Here is a 12774-nt window from a genome sequence, read left to right on the forward strand (position 1 = left end):
AAGGATTCCTTTTTTCAAGCTATACAGAGGGTGCTCTGACAAACAAACAGCACCTGAGGACGCCATCCAACCTGGAACTGAGACAGACCAGATACAACTTCAGTTAGCACTGAGGTGTGAAGTGAGAGGTGTTGAAGCCTTTGAGCCCAACAAATGGCAGGAGTCTCACAGGTACCCATATCCAGAGGCCTTTGAAGCCCTCTCCCACTGTTCAGAGACAATCCACTGACATTTTATACAAGAAATCTGCCTCCAGAAATAAAAGCTTCTCCGAAGTGGGTGTGACAACTACCCCCTCCCGTTGCCTGATGCACTGCTGCTTGGATTCCAACTGGCAATCGGTTCACCGTCTGCCCTGGCTTGTCTCCCCCTGTTTGGTACCACACCACACTCCCCCACTCCCACCACACTCCCTTTTCTCTCGGGAGCTTTCGCTCGCCTCCAGGACGCAGTCACTGTTGGGGCGAGTGACTCTGAACTTACAATGGCTAGCCCCATGTCGTTATATATTTTTCCTTGTGCATTTTGCTATTTGCCTTATGACTCCTGCATGCATTGCTGACTATGAACTTTTTTATTTACCCAACCTGTGGGACAGACTATGTTTGTTCCCACACTCAGGACTCTGACTCTCTATTGGTGACACAGACTTTTGGCCTCCCATCCTATTCTAACCACCTCTCGCCGGCTTTGTATTCGTGTTACCTGATGAAATTGCTGTACAGTAGCATCATGTTGCCATCTGATGAACACTCAAATGTCATAAATCAACCCTGTCCTCTGCAGTGCTCTCCCTGTCCTCTGCCGTGCCTTGATTGTATTACTGTTGATGATATCTGGAATTGTGCATGTACACCCTGGCCCATCTACTGTTGCTAGCCCCAATTATGATATCTGCTTCACTGATTTCTGCTCTCGTAAAAGCCTGGGTTTTCTGCACGTTAACACTAGAAGCTTATTACCTAAAATGGATCAATTGAAAGTGTGGGTTCACAGCTCCAATCCAGATATGTTGGTCATTACTGAGACGTGGTTAAGGAAGAGTGTTTTGGATACTGATGCTAAACTTTCTGGTTATGACCTTTTTGGCAAGACAGATCTTCCAAAGGTCAGAGAGTGGCAGTCTTTACCAAGGATCACCTTCAGTGCTTGGTTGTCTCCACCAAGTCTGTCCCCAAACAATACCAAGTCTGTCCCCAAAGAAAATCTGGGTCAGATGGTTTAGACCCTTTCTTCTTTAAGGTTGCTGCCCCTATCATCACCAAGCCTATCTCTGACCTTTTTAACCTGTCTCTCCTCTCTGGGGAGGTTCCCATTGCTTGGAAGGCAGCCACGGTGCGTCCTTTGTTTAAAGTGTGAGATCAAGCTGATCTTATGTTATAGGCCTATTTCTATTTTGCCCTGTATCAAACGTGTTGGAAAAACGGACTGTCTTTCTTAATGTCTATAGTATTCTCTCTGGTATGCAATCTGGTTTCCGCTCAGGTTATGTTTGTGTCCCTGCAAATGTAAAGGTTCTCAATGTCGTCACCATTGCCCTTGATTCTAAGCAATGTTGTGCTGCGATTTTTAGTGACTTGGCCAAAGCTTTTGATGTGGTAGACCACTCCATTATGTGGGGAGTATTTGGAGTATTTGTGTCTCTGAGGGGGTCTTTGGCCTGGTTTGCTAACTACCTCTCTCAAAGAGTGCAGTGTATGAAGTCAGAAAATCTGTCGTTTCAGACACTGCCTGTCACCAAGGGAGTACCCCAAGGCTCGATCCTAGGCCCCACGCTCTTCTCAATTTACATCAAAAACATAGCTCAGGCATTAGGAAGCTCTCTCATCCATTTATATGCAGATACAGTCTTATACTCAGCTGGCCCCTCCTCTGATTATTTGTTAAGCGCTCTACAACAAAGCTTTCTTAGTGTCCAACAAGCTTTCTCTGCTCTTAACCTTGTTCTGAACACCTCCAAAACAAAAGGTCATGTGGCTTGGTAAGAAGAATGCCCCTCACCCCACAGGTGTGATAACTACCTCTGAGGCTTTAGAGCTTGAGGTTGTCACCTCATACAAGTACTTGGGAGTATGGCTAGACTGTACACTGTCCTTCTCTCAGCACATATCAAAGCTGCAGGCTAAAGTTAAATCTAGACTTGGTTTCCTCTATCGTATTTGCTCCGCTTTCACTCCAGCTGCCAAACTAACCCTGATTCAGATGACCATCAGTACCCATGCTAGATTACGGAGACGTAATTTATAGATCTGCAGGTAAGGGTGCTCTCGAGCGGCTAGATGTTCTTTACTATTCGGCCATCAGATTTGCCACCAATGCTCCTTATAGGACACATCACTACACTCTAAACTCTTCTGTAAACTGGTCATCTGGCCACTGGTTGATGGTTGTTTATAAAACCCCCTTAGGCCTCACTCCACCCTATCTGACATATCTACTACAGCTCTCATCCTCCACATACAACACCCATTCTGCCAGTCACATTCTGTTTAAGGTCCCCAAAGCACACACATCCCTGAGTCGCTCGTCTTCTCAGTTCACTGCAGCTAGCGACTGGAACGAGCTGCAACAAACACTCAACCTGGACAGTTTTATCTCTTCATTCAAAGTCTCAATCATGGAGACTCTTATTGACTGTTTTAGCCGCTTTGCGTGATGTACTGTTGTCTCTACCTTCTTGCCCTTTGTGCTGTTGTCTGTGCCTAATAATGTTTGTACCCTGCTACCATGTTGTGCTGCTGCCATGTTGTGTTGCTACCATGTTGTTGTCATGTTGTGTTGCTACCATGCTGTGTTGTCATGTGTTGCTGATAGGCTATGTTGTTGTCTGAGGTCTCTATTTGTGTAGTGTTGTGTTGTCTCTCTTGTCGTGATGTGTGTTCTGTCCTTTATTCATTTATTTGTATTTTTAATCCCAGCCCCCATCCTCGCAGGAGGCCTTTTCTTTTGCCATTTGGTAGGCTGTCCTTGTAAATAAGAATTTACAAGGACAGCCTTAAGGACAGCCTTTATTGCCCTCTTGACTAAGGCAGCTCCAAAATGGAGGTGTCTCAGCCTAGCTTAGTGCTTTTTGTGGTGGTGAGGGAGCCAGTGGAAAATATGGAGCATATGGCTTGGTAATGTTCTCTAGTTGCGCCGTGATTGGCCCTGTGTTCTGTCACTCATGGGGACACTACATCACCGCATTATTTACGGGGAGAGCTTTAAAATTCGAGCCCCTTTGGTGCTGCCATAGAGTTACATTAGAGGTGCCCATCCAAGAGGCTCGAGGTCATTGGGCACAGATAAACTGATGTCAAATCACGTTATATCTACAGTAGCTTTGATTGGACTGATCAACATCATACTTTCAAAATCTTAGCTAGCAAGGTAGCAGTCATCATACTGGCAAATCCTTTTCAATCCTTGTCATATGAAGAGAAATATTGAAGAGAAATTATAGATAAAACAAATTGGTGCTCATCGGCCATTTGTCATGAACATTATACAAAAAGTTGGAAATCTTAAATTTAACAATGAGTGGTTTTGAAGGAATCAGTCGCTAACTGCAAGCATTGCAAAGCAATCACTAGTCTGCTATTCAGTGGAGTAAGTGCGTGGTCCAAGTCTGGGTTTAAGGGTCTCTTTTCCAAGCTTAAAAGCATAAACATTCAACATTGGCCATGCTGGCAAATCTGGGAAATCTCAGACTTCAGTAAGTTCAAAACAACTGGGAATTGGCTCCGACCGGGAAAATACGTTTTGAGCGGTCATCCAACTCGGAACTCCAAGTTGGAACTCGGGCCTCTCTCTAGAGCTCCGAACTGAAGATCACTGACGTCATGATTCAACCTTGTTTTTATCCAAGTACCCAGTTGTCTTGAAAGCACCATGTATCCAGAGAATGCCAGACTTTGGTCCCTTTTCCCCTCATAACTTAGCCTACTGTTCTGACTTGGTGGTGCACATGTAGCCTATAACCTGTTTTAGAGAAATGTCATCAGTGAATATGGTAAGACCTTACATTTTCTGCTTATATGCCCCCTTTATTTATCCTACGGTTCTGATTTGGTGTTCAGGGAGAATACTGTAAGAACGGCCCATGTTCTGAATTCTGTCGCTGTACATTTCAAAAGTGCTGAACAAATAGTTATTGACTACGTACGTCCTAACTCGCTCATTAATGTCTTAATCGAAATTACAGATTGCCTCTAATCCGATCGTCGACCCCGTATGTCATAGTTTGTACATCTCAATTGTCTGTAGAAACCACATTTGTTTAAGCAAGTCAGCCATATCAGCTATGTTTTAGCTAGTTAGCTTGCACTTGCTAGCAAATGTGTCCTATTTAGCTAGCTTGCTGTATTCGTCCTGGGATATAAACGTTAGGTTGTTGTTTTACCTGAAATGCACAAGGTCCTCTACTCTGACATTTAATCCACACAAAACGATCAACCGAATCATTTCTAGTCATCTCTCCTCCTTCCAGGCTTTATCATCTTTGAACTTATATGGTGATTGGCATCTACACTTTCATAGTTTGACTACACCAACCCGCAACACAGTTTGTCTTTCAATCACCCATGTGGGTATAACCAATGAGGAGATGGCACGTGGGTACCTGCTTCTATAAACCAATGAGGAGATGGGAGAGGCAGGACGTGCAGCGCGATCTGCGTCAGAAATAGGAATGACTTCTATTTTAGCCCTCGGCAACACAGACGCTCGTTGACACGCGCGAGCAGTGTGGGTGCAATTTTTTATACCGCAAGCGGTGTAGTCAGGGTATTAGTGGAGCTTTTGAACATAAAAAAAATACAAAGAGTTACATATTGCAGCTTTAAGTACTACTGCAAAAAATGTGGCAACTAACTTTACTTTTTGTCCTGAATACAAAGCGTTATGTTGTGGCCAAATCCAACTCAACACATCACTGATTACCACTGTTCATATTTTTCAGCATCACGTTATGGGTGTGTTTGTCATCGACAAGGACTAGGGAGTTTTTTTAAGGATAGAAATAAAAAATAATGCAGCTATAAACATGAACAAATCCTAGAGGAAAACGTGATTCAGTCTGCTTTGCAACAGATGCTGGGAGACAAATTCACCTTTCAGCAGGACAATAACCGAAACACAAGGTCAAATCTACACTGGAGTTTCTCACCTAGACGACATTGAATGTTCCTGAGTGGCCGACTTACAGTTTTGTCTTAAATTGGCCTGATAATCAAATGGCTGTCAAGCAATGATCAACAATCAAGTTGACGGAGTTTGAATAATTTTTTAAAGAATAATGATAAGAAGAAACAAAGTGTAGTATGCGTTTCAATGAGACTTCTGCAATCTCTCTCTCTCTCGCACACACACACACACACACACCACACCACACCACACACACACACACACACACACACACACACACACACACACACACACACACACACACACACACTCAATCACTCACTCACCAATCAGGCCTTTATGGCAGAGTGGCCATACGGAAGCCACTCCTCAGTAAAAGGCACATGACAGCCAGCTTGGAGTTTGTCAACAGGCACCTAAAGGATTCTCAGACCATGAGAAACAAGATTATCCGGTAAAAAAAAATATTGAGCTCTTTGACCTGAATGCCAAGCGTCATGTCTGAAGGAAACCTGGCACCATCCCTACGGTGAAGCATGGTGATGGCAGCATCATGCAGTGGGGATGTTTTTCAGCGGAAGGGAATGGGAGACTAGTCCAGAGTGGTCAGGACCTCAGACTGGGGCTGAGGTTCACCTTCCAACAGGACAATGACCCTAAGCACACACCCAAGACAATGCAGGAGCGGCTTTAGGAAAAGTCTCTGAATGTCCTTGAGTGGTCTAACCAGAGCCCGGACTTGAACCCGATCGAACATCCCTGGAGAGACCTGAAAATAGCTGTGCAGCGACGCTCCCCATCCAAACTGACAGAGCTTGAAAGGATCTGCAGAGAAGAATGGGAGAAACTACCCAAGGTGCTACCCAAGTGCCTACCCAAGTGCCAAGCTTGTAGTGTCGTACCCAAGAAGACTCAAGGCTGTATTCGCTGCCGAAGGTGCTTCAACAAAGTACTGAGTAAAGGGTCTGAATAGTTATGTAAATGTAATATAAAAGTTTTTTTTTTAAGTATAAATTTGATGAGGCAAAAATTGATGGGATTGATGAGGGGAAAAAAACGATTTAATCGATTTTAGAATAAGGCTGTAACGTAACAAAATGTGGGAAAAGTCAAGGGGTCTGAATACTTCCCGAATGCACTGTAAGTACTGTATATGTAAAATGATTAAGGGAATACCAGATACATGCGCAAATATTCCCTTGTAGGTACAGTTTTAAACGTTCTCACATCTTCCTATCGTTTTACATTTATCAGATTACCCACTCCTAATGTTGAAATGTAAACACTGACGTAACCACTAATGCTCAGGCACTATTTAACAGAAAAACATTTACTATAAAAAGCTTATTCAGAACGCTTCTATGTAGAACTGTTCTTGCCTCCCAAATAATCGGCAAAATGCTTTCTTCCAAAAGGGGTTCTTCAGATGAAAATGGTTCTTGATAGAACTCTATCCTTACGCAAACAACCCCGTTGGGAAATGGGATCCCTGTGTAGGTTTTAATGGAACCAGACAACCGAGTGAGTGAATGAGTGAATGAATGAGTGAGTGAATGAGTGAGTGAGTGAGTGAGTGAGTGAGTGAGTGAGTGAGTGAGTGAGTGAGTGAGTGTGTGAGTGAGTGTGTGAGAGAGAGAGAGTTTAATTGCAGAAGTATCATTGGCCCACTCATGTGACACACAATGCTGGTTGTTATAGATACTATACACACCACTTATCAGTGTATTTTTACTAAAACAATCTATATTTTTCTCTCTCCCCCACTGGCTCTATACCTCTCCCCTTCTCTTCTCGCACGGAAGCTGGGAATGCCTAAAACATCCATAGGTAAGTGATCCAAAATAAAGTGAAACTTTCCTCACTGACAAACTACATTTTGGCTCCCAAAAATGGATCTATGATTTCAATTAGCAGTGGGGGCCACTTCGCATAAAACTATCATGTCCTATTTAATTGAATAGGATTCCAACAGGCTTGATTGGCATGGAAATGTAATATCTGTCCTCACTGTGCTATTATGGGACTACAGAGGAAATGGGTCGTAAAATTGAAATGTCTGTGCATAAACAATTTGATTTGTCACACCCTAACCATGTCCCCTTTTTTTTCTCCCCCCCCCAGGTGTGTTTCCTAGTGTGTGTGTTCACCGTTCATCACTCTCCAGCTTTTTACCCATCACCCCCAGAAGAGGACAGCACACAATGGCTGTGGGAGAGAGAAGAAAGAGAGAGAGGGGGGAGAAAGGAGGGAAGAGGAGGAGAAATGGATAGCTATGGAACTAGACGCCTCCACTCCATTCACACTTGCACGTTCACACTGTAATATTCCACCCCTCACCCTTTAGTTTATAATATATACTGTATCTGCCAATGATATGTACATACGTGTGTCTTTGTTGTCCGTTTTGCTCATAGTCCTAGCCCTATTGAGCGTCTCTACCCCAAACTACTCCCTTATCACTGAGCCCGTAGAACCCCAGCAGAGACTGACAACCCTTACACAACCGATAATCAACCAAGACAGGGACAGAGATTTTGACTGACCAACTGAAGACGTATGGATTATCTGCAAGAATATGGATGGGTTGTACTAGGTTGAAGTATTATACTGATACAAATACACAAACATGGTAGTACAGTTCACATGTACATAAATGCACGTGGGTGAGCAAATACACACACACACACACACACACACACACACACATTCTCATGTAAAGTCACACGTGAATACATATCCTTAGACTTTAACCTTGTAATAAATCCATACGCTAACACGTTGAGCAACAGTAGATATTTTATATTAGTGTACCATGCCATCTCGTGAGTATGTGTTTATGTTTTAGTTGTGAAAAGAAGGAAATGTCCTCTTCTCATCTAATATTGGGTGTAAATTTACGATATCTCAACATAATGTGTGAACTCTTACAAACAAAACCTATCCCTCCTCCTCATTCCCCCCCTCTTCCTCAATAGCCGTCTTTACTAGAGCACTGTTGTCTAACGTGAGTGGCTACGGTTACTGTATATAGATCATTTATTCTAGTTTTACAAAGTTGGGGCTGAAATATATGTATAAACACTCAAATATAAAAGAAGCACTGTTGTTGGAATTCAGTTTGTTACTCCATTTCAAGCGTACGTCGTCGATGCCCAGCTCAGCTCGTTTTGCACACTACTTGCATTTGAGGAGAATCTCAATGTGTTGTAGTTTGTGGTATGGTATATTCTTATTCACTGTGATGGGGGAGGTATATGATTGTATGTCTGCTCCATATCTTGTAGCTGTTGGGTGAATGCGTGTTTGTATGAGTGTGAATGTAGGGGGGTGGGGGTGGGGGTGGTTTGGTTCTTCTATCCTTGTGGGGCTCTAAAATCCCTAAAAGTCTCCATGATAGTAAAATAAGAAAAATAAGAACAAAGGCTATGTTAGGTTTAAGGTTAGGGTTATATTTAGTGTTAGCGGTTAGGAGTTAGGTTTTGGGTTGGTGCTTGCCTACGGAGCTGTGAGGGGAACGGCACCTCAGTACCTTCAGGCTCTGATCAGGCCCTACACCCAAACAAGGGCACTGCGTTCATCCACCTCTGGCCTGCTCGCCTCCCTACCTCTGAGGAAGTACAGTTCCCGCTCAGCCCAGTCAAAACTGTTCGCTGCTCTGGCACCCCAATGGTGGAACAAACTCCCTCACGACGCCAGGTCAGCGGAGTCAATCACCACCTTCCGGAGACACCTGAAACCCCACCTCTTTAAGGAATACCTAGGATAGGATAAAGTAATCCTTCTAACCCCCCCCCCTTAAAGGAGTTAGATGCACTATTGTAAAGTGGTTGTTCCACTGGATATCATAAGGTGAATGCACCAATTTGTAAGTCGCTCTGGATAAGAGCGTCTGCTAAATGACTTAAATGTAATGTAAATGTTAAGGAAAATATAATTTGTAATGGAAATCAATTTTAGGTCCCCACGAGGATAGAAGAACAAAACCCGTGTGTGTTTTTTAAATGCACCTTTTTAATGTACCAACACACCAGCCTCGTCTCATAACGACTCTTATACTGTATAGTCCTGAACATACAGATTTATGTCCCTCCCTCTTGATCGCTCACTTTCTCTCTCGCTTGCTCTTTCTCCATCTCATTCTCTCTCTATTGCACTCTCCCTCTCTCTCCCCCTTTCCAGCTGTCTCTCTCTTTCTATCTCTCTCTGTCTCTCATGTTTTTAGGAATGAGTGTGTTTGTTAAGTTAACCTTTTTAATGTACCAACACATCAACTCTCTCTCTCTCCCATGGTTTTTCAGTATGAGTATGTTTGTTAAATGCACTTTTTTAATGTACCAACACACCAGCCTCATCTCATAATGATTCTTATACTATGTACATACTTATTTATTTCCCTCTCTTGATCTCTCACTTTCTTTCTTTCTCTCTCTCATGTTACTTTTTCAGTATGTGTTCATAATTCATTATGGGGACGTGCAGGTAATATTAATTGTGGAGAGGGTCATATGTAATAATTGATTGATTGATTAATCTATAAGGCCTGGTGAAGTTATTTAAGTCCCATACCTCCATCATGAGCTGAGAGGAGGAAGAGCAAAAAGAGGGGGAGGAGAAAGGGGATTAATATGAGAAGGAAGAGGTGTGAACTAATAGTGTTTAATACTGTAGGAATGAAAGGCCTCTCCCAGCCTCACCTGTATGTATATATGTACCACCAATGTTAATATAAATATATTACAGATACCAAACATTAAGCAAATACATGGAAGAGAAGGGTAACGGCAATGGAATAAATAAAGTTATTATAAAGAATATATGAATATGATTAATAAAGGTTTTCACTGTAGAACAATGGTGTGTTTGCCCAGTGTTTTTTCATGGATTTGCATGGATTTTGTGGGTACTGCAGTACCGATCACTGGGGGCTCCCGAGTTGGCGCGGCGGTCTAAGGCACTGCATCTGAGTGCTAGAGGTGTCACTACAGACTCTGGTTCGATTCCAGGCTGTATCACAGCTGGCCGTGATTGAGAGTCCCATAGGGCGGTGAACAATTGGTGCAGCGTCGTCGGGTTTGGCTGAGGTTGCCCGTCATTGTAAATAAGAATTTGTTCTTAACTGACTTGCCTAGTTAAATAAAATCATGTTATGGGACCTTTGGCACCCTATGCTGTCTAGTTATAGAAACTAGCACTAGTTCGACATGAGACAGACATGCAAGTGTACGGTTTTCTTACCATGTTTACATCAATTATGTATATAAACCCTGGATTGCAAATGCTATGTTTTGGCCACCGGGCGGCCATGTTGGCACTCCCCAGAAAAAGCATAGGAGTTAATAGAATTCTACAGTATTTCAATTATATGTTTCAAAGACAAAATTACATGTATTTAAGTAGTTTTTCTTGTTGAAGTAGGGACAGTAGGGGACAGTAACATTATTACAATTTTTTTTATTTGTATGTTTACATAATATAAATTAAAAGTACGCATTAAGGAGTCTGCAATAGAATAAACGTGGCACTGGGATGGCGATGAGATTCATAGCCACTGTTTACAGGCTCCTGGCCAATTCTGATCTGAACTTTTTTTGTACATCATGTTTCCGTCATCGTTTCCTATGATCGAAAAAAGCTTCTGGACATCAGAACAGCAATCACTACGTCGGGTTTGGCTGATCTGGACGAAGACTTCTACTTATTCGGCACAGGACATACTGCTCACCTTGCACCAGGCGCTAATCCCTGACATTATGAAGAGGAAAAAACGTTCCTATAGATTTTGCTGTCCGGCACATTGATGTAACTACGGTGACGAGTCCTACCCTCTACCCTCTGTTCTATCGGTGAATGTTCAATCGTTGGAGAACTGACGAGTTCCGTTCGAGAATATCATATCAATGGTACATTAAGAACTGTAATATAATATGCTTTTCGTAGTCATGGCTGAACAAGGACCTGGACATAGATAATATACAGTAAGCTGAGTTTTCCATGCATTGGCAGGATAGAACAGCAGCGTCCGGTAAGATCCGTGAGGGTTGGGTGTGTCTCTTTGTCAACAAAGACTGGTGCGCAAATCTCTACAATTAAGGAAGTCTCAAGGTTCTGCTGGCCTGAGTTAGAATACCTCATGATAAGCTGTAGACTATACTATTTACCAAGAGAGTTTTCATCTATATTTTTCGTAGATGTCTATTTACCACCACAAACCGATGCCGCATTGTTGGGAAGGGCCCGTAAGTAAGCATGTCACTGTAATTCTACCCCTGTTGTTTACAAAGCATGTGACAATTAAAATGTAATTAGAACATATTTACAATGGTGGAGGAGTGCCAAGATGGAGGTGCAGTGGCTTCAAAACAGCGCCTCCTGTCAGTCATCTAGTGTATATGCACTGTGTGTATAAAACATTAAGAACACCTTCCTAATGTTGAGTTGCACTCTCCAACCCCCTTTGTCCTTCAGAACAGCCTTAATTCGTTGGGGTATGGAGTCCACAAGGTGTCGAAGGTGTTCCGCAGGAATGCTGGCCCACGTTGACGCCAATGCTTTCCACAGTTGTGTCAAGTTGACTGGATGTCATATGGGTTGTGGACCATTCTTGATACACACAGGCAGAAAAAGCTGTCATCTTTGTGTATGAGGATATGCTACCTTTGAGACATAGGTACTGGACCACGGGCTGACAGACTCAGGATCACATAGCAATACTGCAGGAACTCATGTAGGTTCCTCAATCTCAGAATCAATACAATTTAACAGTGGGACTAGGCAGAGGACACCGAGGGGTGCACGTTTTGTTTTTTTCCCTAGCACTACACACACAGCCGATTCAAATAATCAAATCTTGATAATGAGTTGATCATTTGAATCAGCTGTGTAGTGCTACAGCAAAAAAACTAAATATGCACCCCTTTGGGTCCAGAGAACCAAGTTTGGGAAACACTGCTATAGCCATGTCTGTCGTGTCCGTTTATGACTGCATGTCTGAGCGGCAAAAGCCCAGACCACCTTAGAGAATGTCAACTATGAAGCAGAGCACATGCAGTGGAATTGTTCAGTCAATCCGATTAAGAAATAGCTTCACCCGGAGATTAGCAGTGAGTCTGAGATCAACTTCACAACTTGTCACAAGGTAGGTCTGTCATGTGAAGTCGATGTGAATGGTTTGTTTGTTTATGTCAGAGAGAGAGAGAGAGAGAGAGAGATGATATCGAGCAGCTTTCAGTGGTTGTTGGGGATACTGTGCTTTATTTATTTATTTTAATTGTTACGGTAGGCTTACTTTCTATGTTCTCTGTAGGCCTGCCCTAACTACATGTACAGTGGTTGCTCCGTTAAAGGTTTTTCAATTATGCCGCGAGACTTAGAGGTAATTTGTGGTTTAGTACAGTACTCTGCATCACTACTTGATCCAGACCAGCGCAAGGGGGAGTTAGAGCACTGATTATGTGTTTGGGTCCCAAGGCGCTACTGTGTCTCTTACTGACAATGAATGGGCGACATAAACCTAAATAGAAACGGATAATTGTGCACGATTTCAGTATTTCTTACTAAAACTGTTGTTACTCTAAGCTTTTTATTCTAAGAGAAATTTAGAATGCAATTAGGTGTGGAAATGTTAGGATTATTTTGCTCTTACTGTAGCAC

At 42.8% G+C, this 12774-nt stretch overlaps 1 protein-coding gene across 1 annotated transcript in view; it reads left to right on the forward strand.

The window, feature by feature from the left end:
* Positions 1-9976, forward strand: part of LOC129866602 (LHFPL tetraspan subfamily member 3 protein-like) — a 64565-nt gene extending 54589 nt beyond the window's left edge. Inside the window, exons 3-4 of the mRNA XM_055939358.1 lie at positions 6927-6951; positions 7246-9976. Coding sequence (XP_055795333.1) covers positions 6927-6940 — 14 coding nt within the window. The 3' untranslated portion in view covers positions 6941-6951; positions 7246-9976. The remainder of the gene's footprint in view (positions 1-6926; positions 6952-7245) is intronic.
* Positions 9977-12774: the final 2798 nt, after the last annotated feature.

The sequence above is a fragment of the Salvelinus fontinalis genome, chromosome 12 (genome assembly GCF_029448725.1).
Source record: "Salvelinus fontinalis isolate EN_2023a chromosome 12, ASM2944872v1, whole genome shotgun sequence".
NCBI lineage: Eukaryota > Metazoa > Chordata > Actinopteri > Salmoniformes > Salmonidae > Salvelinus > Salvelinus fontinalis.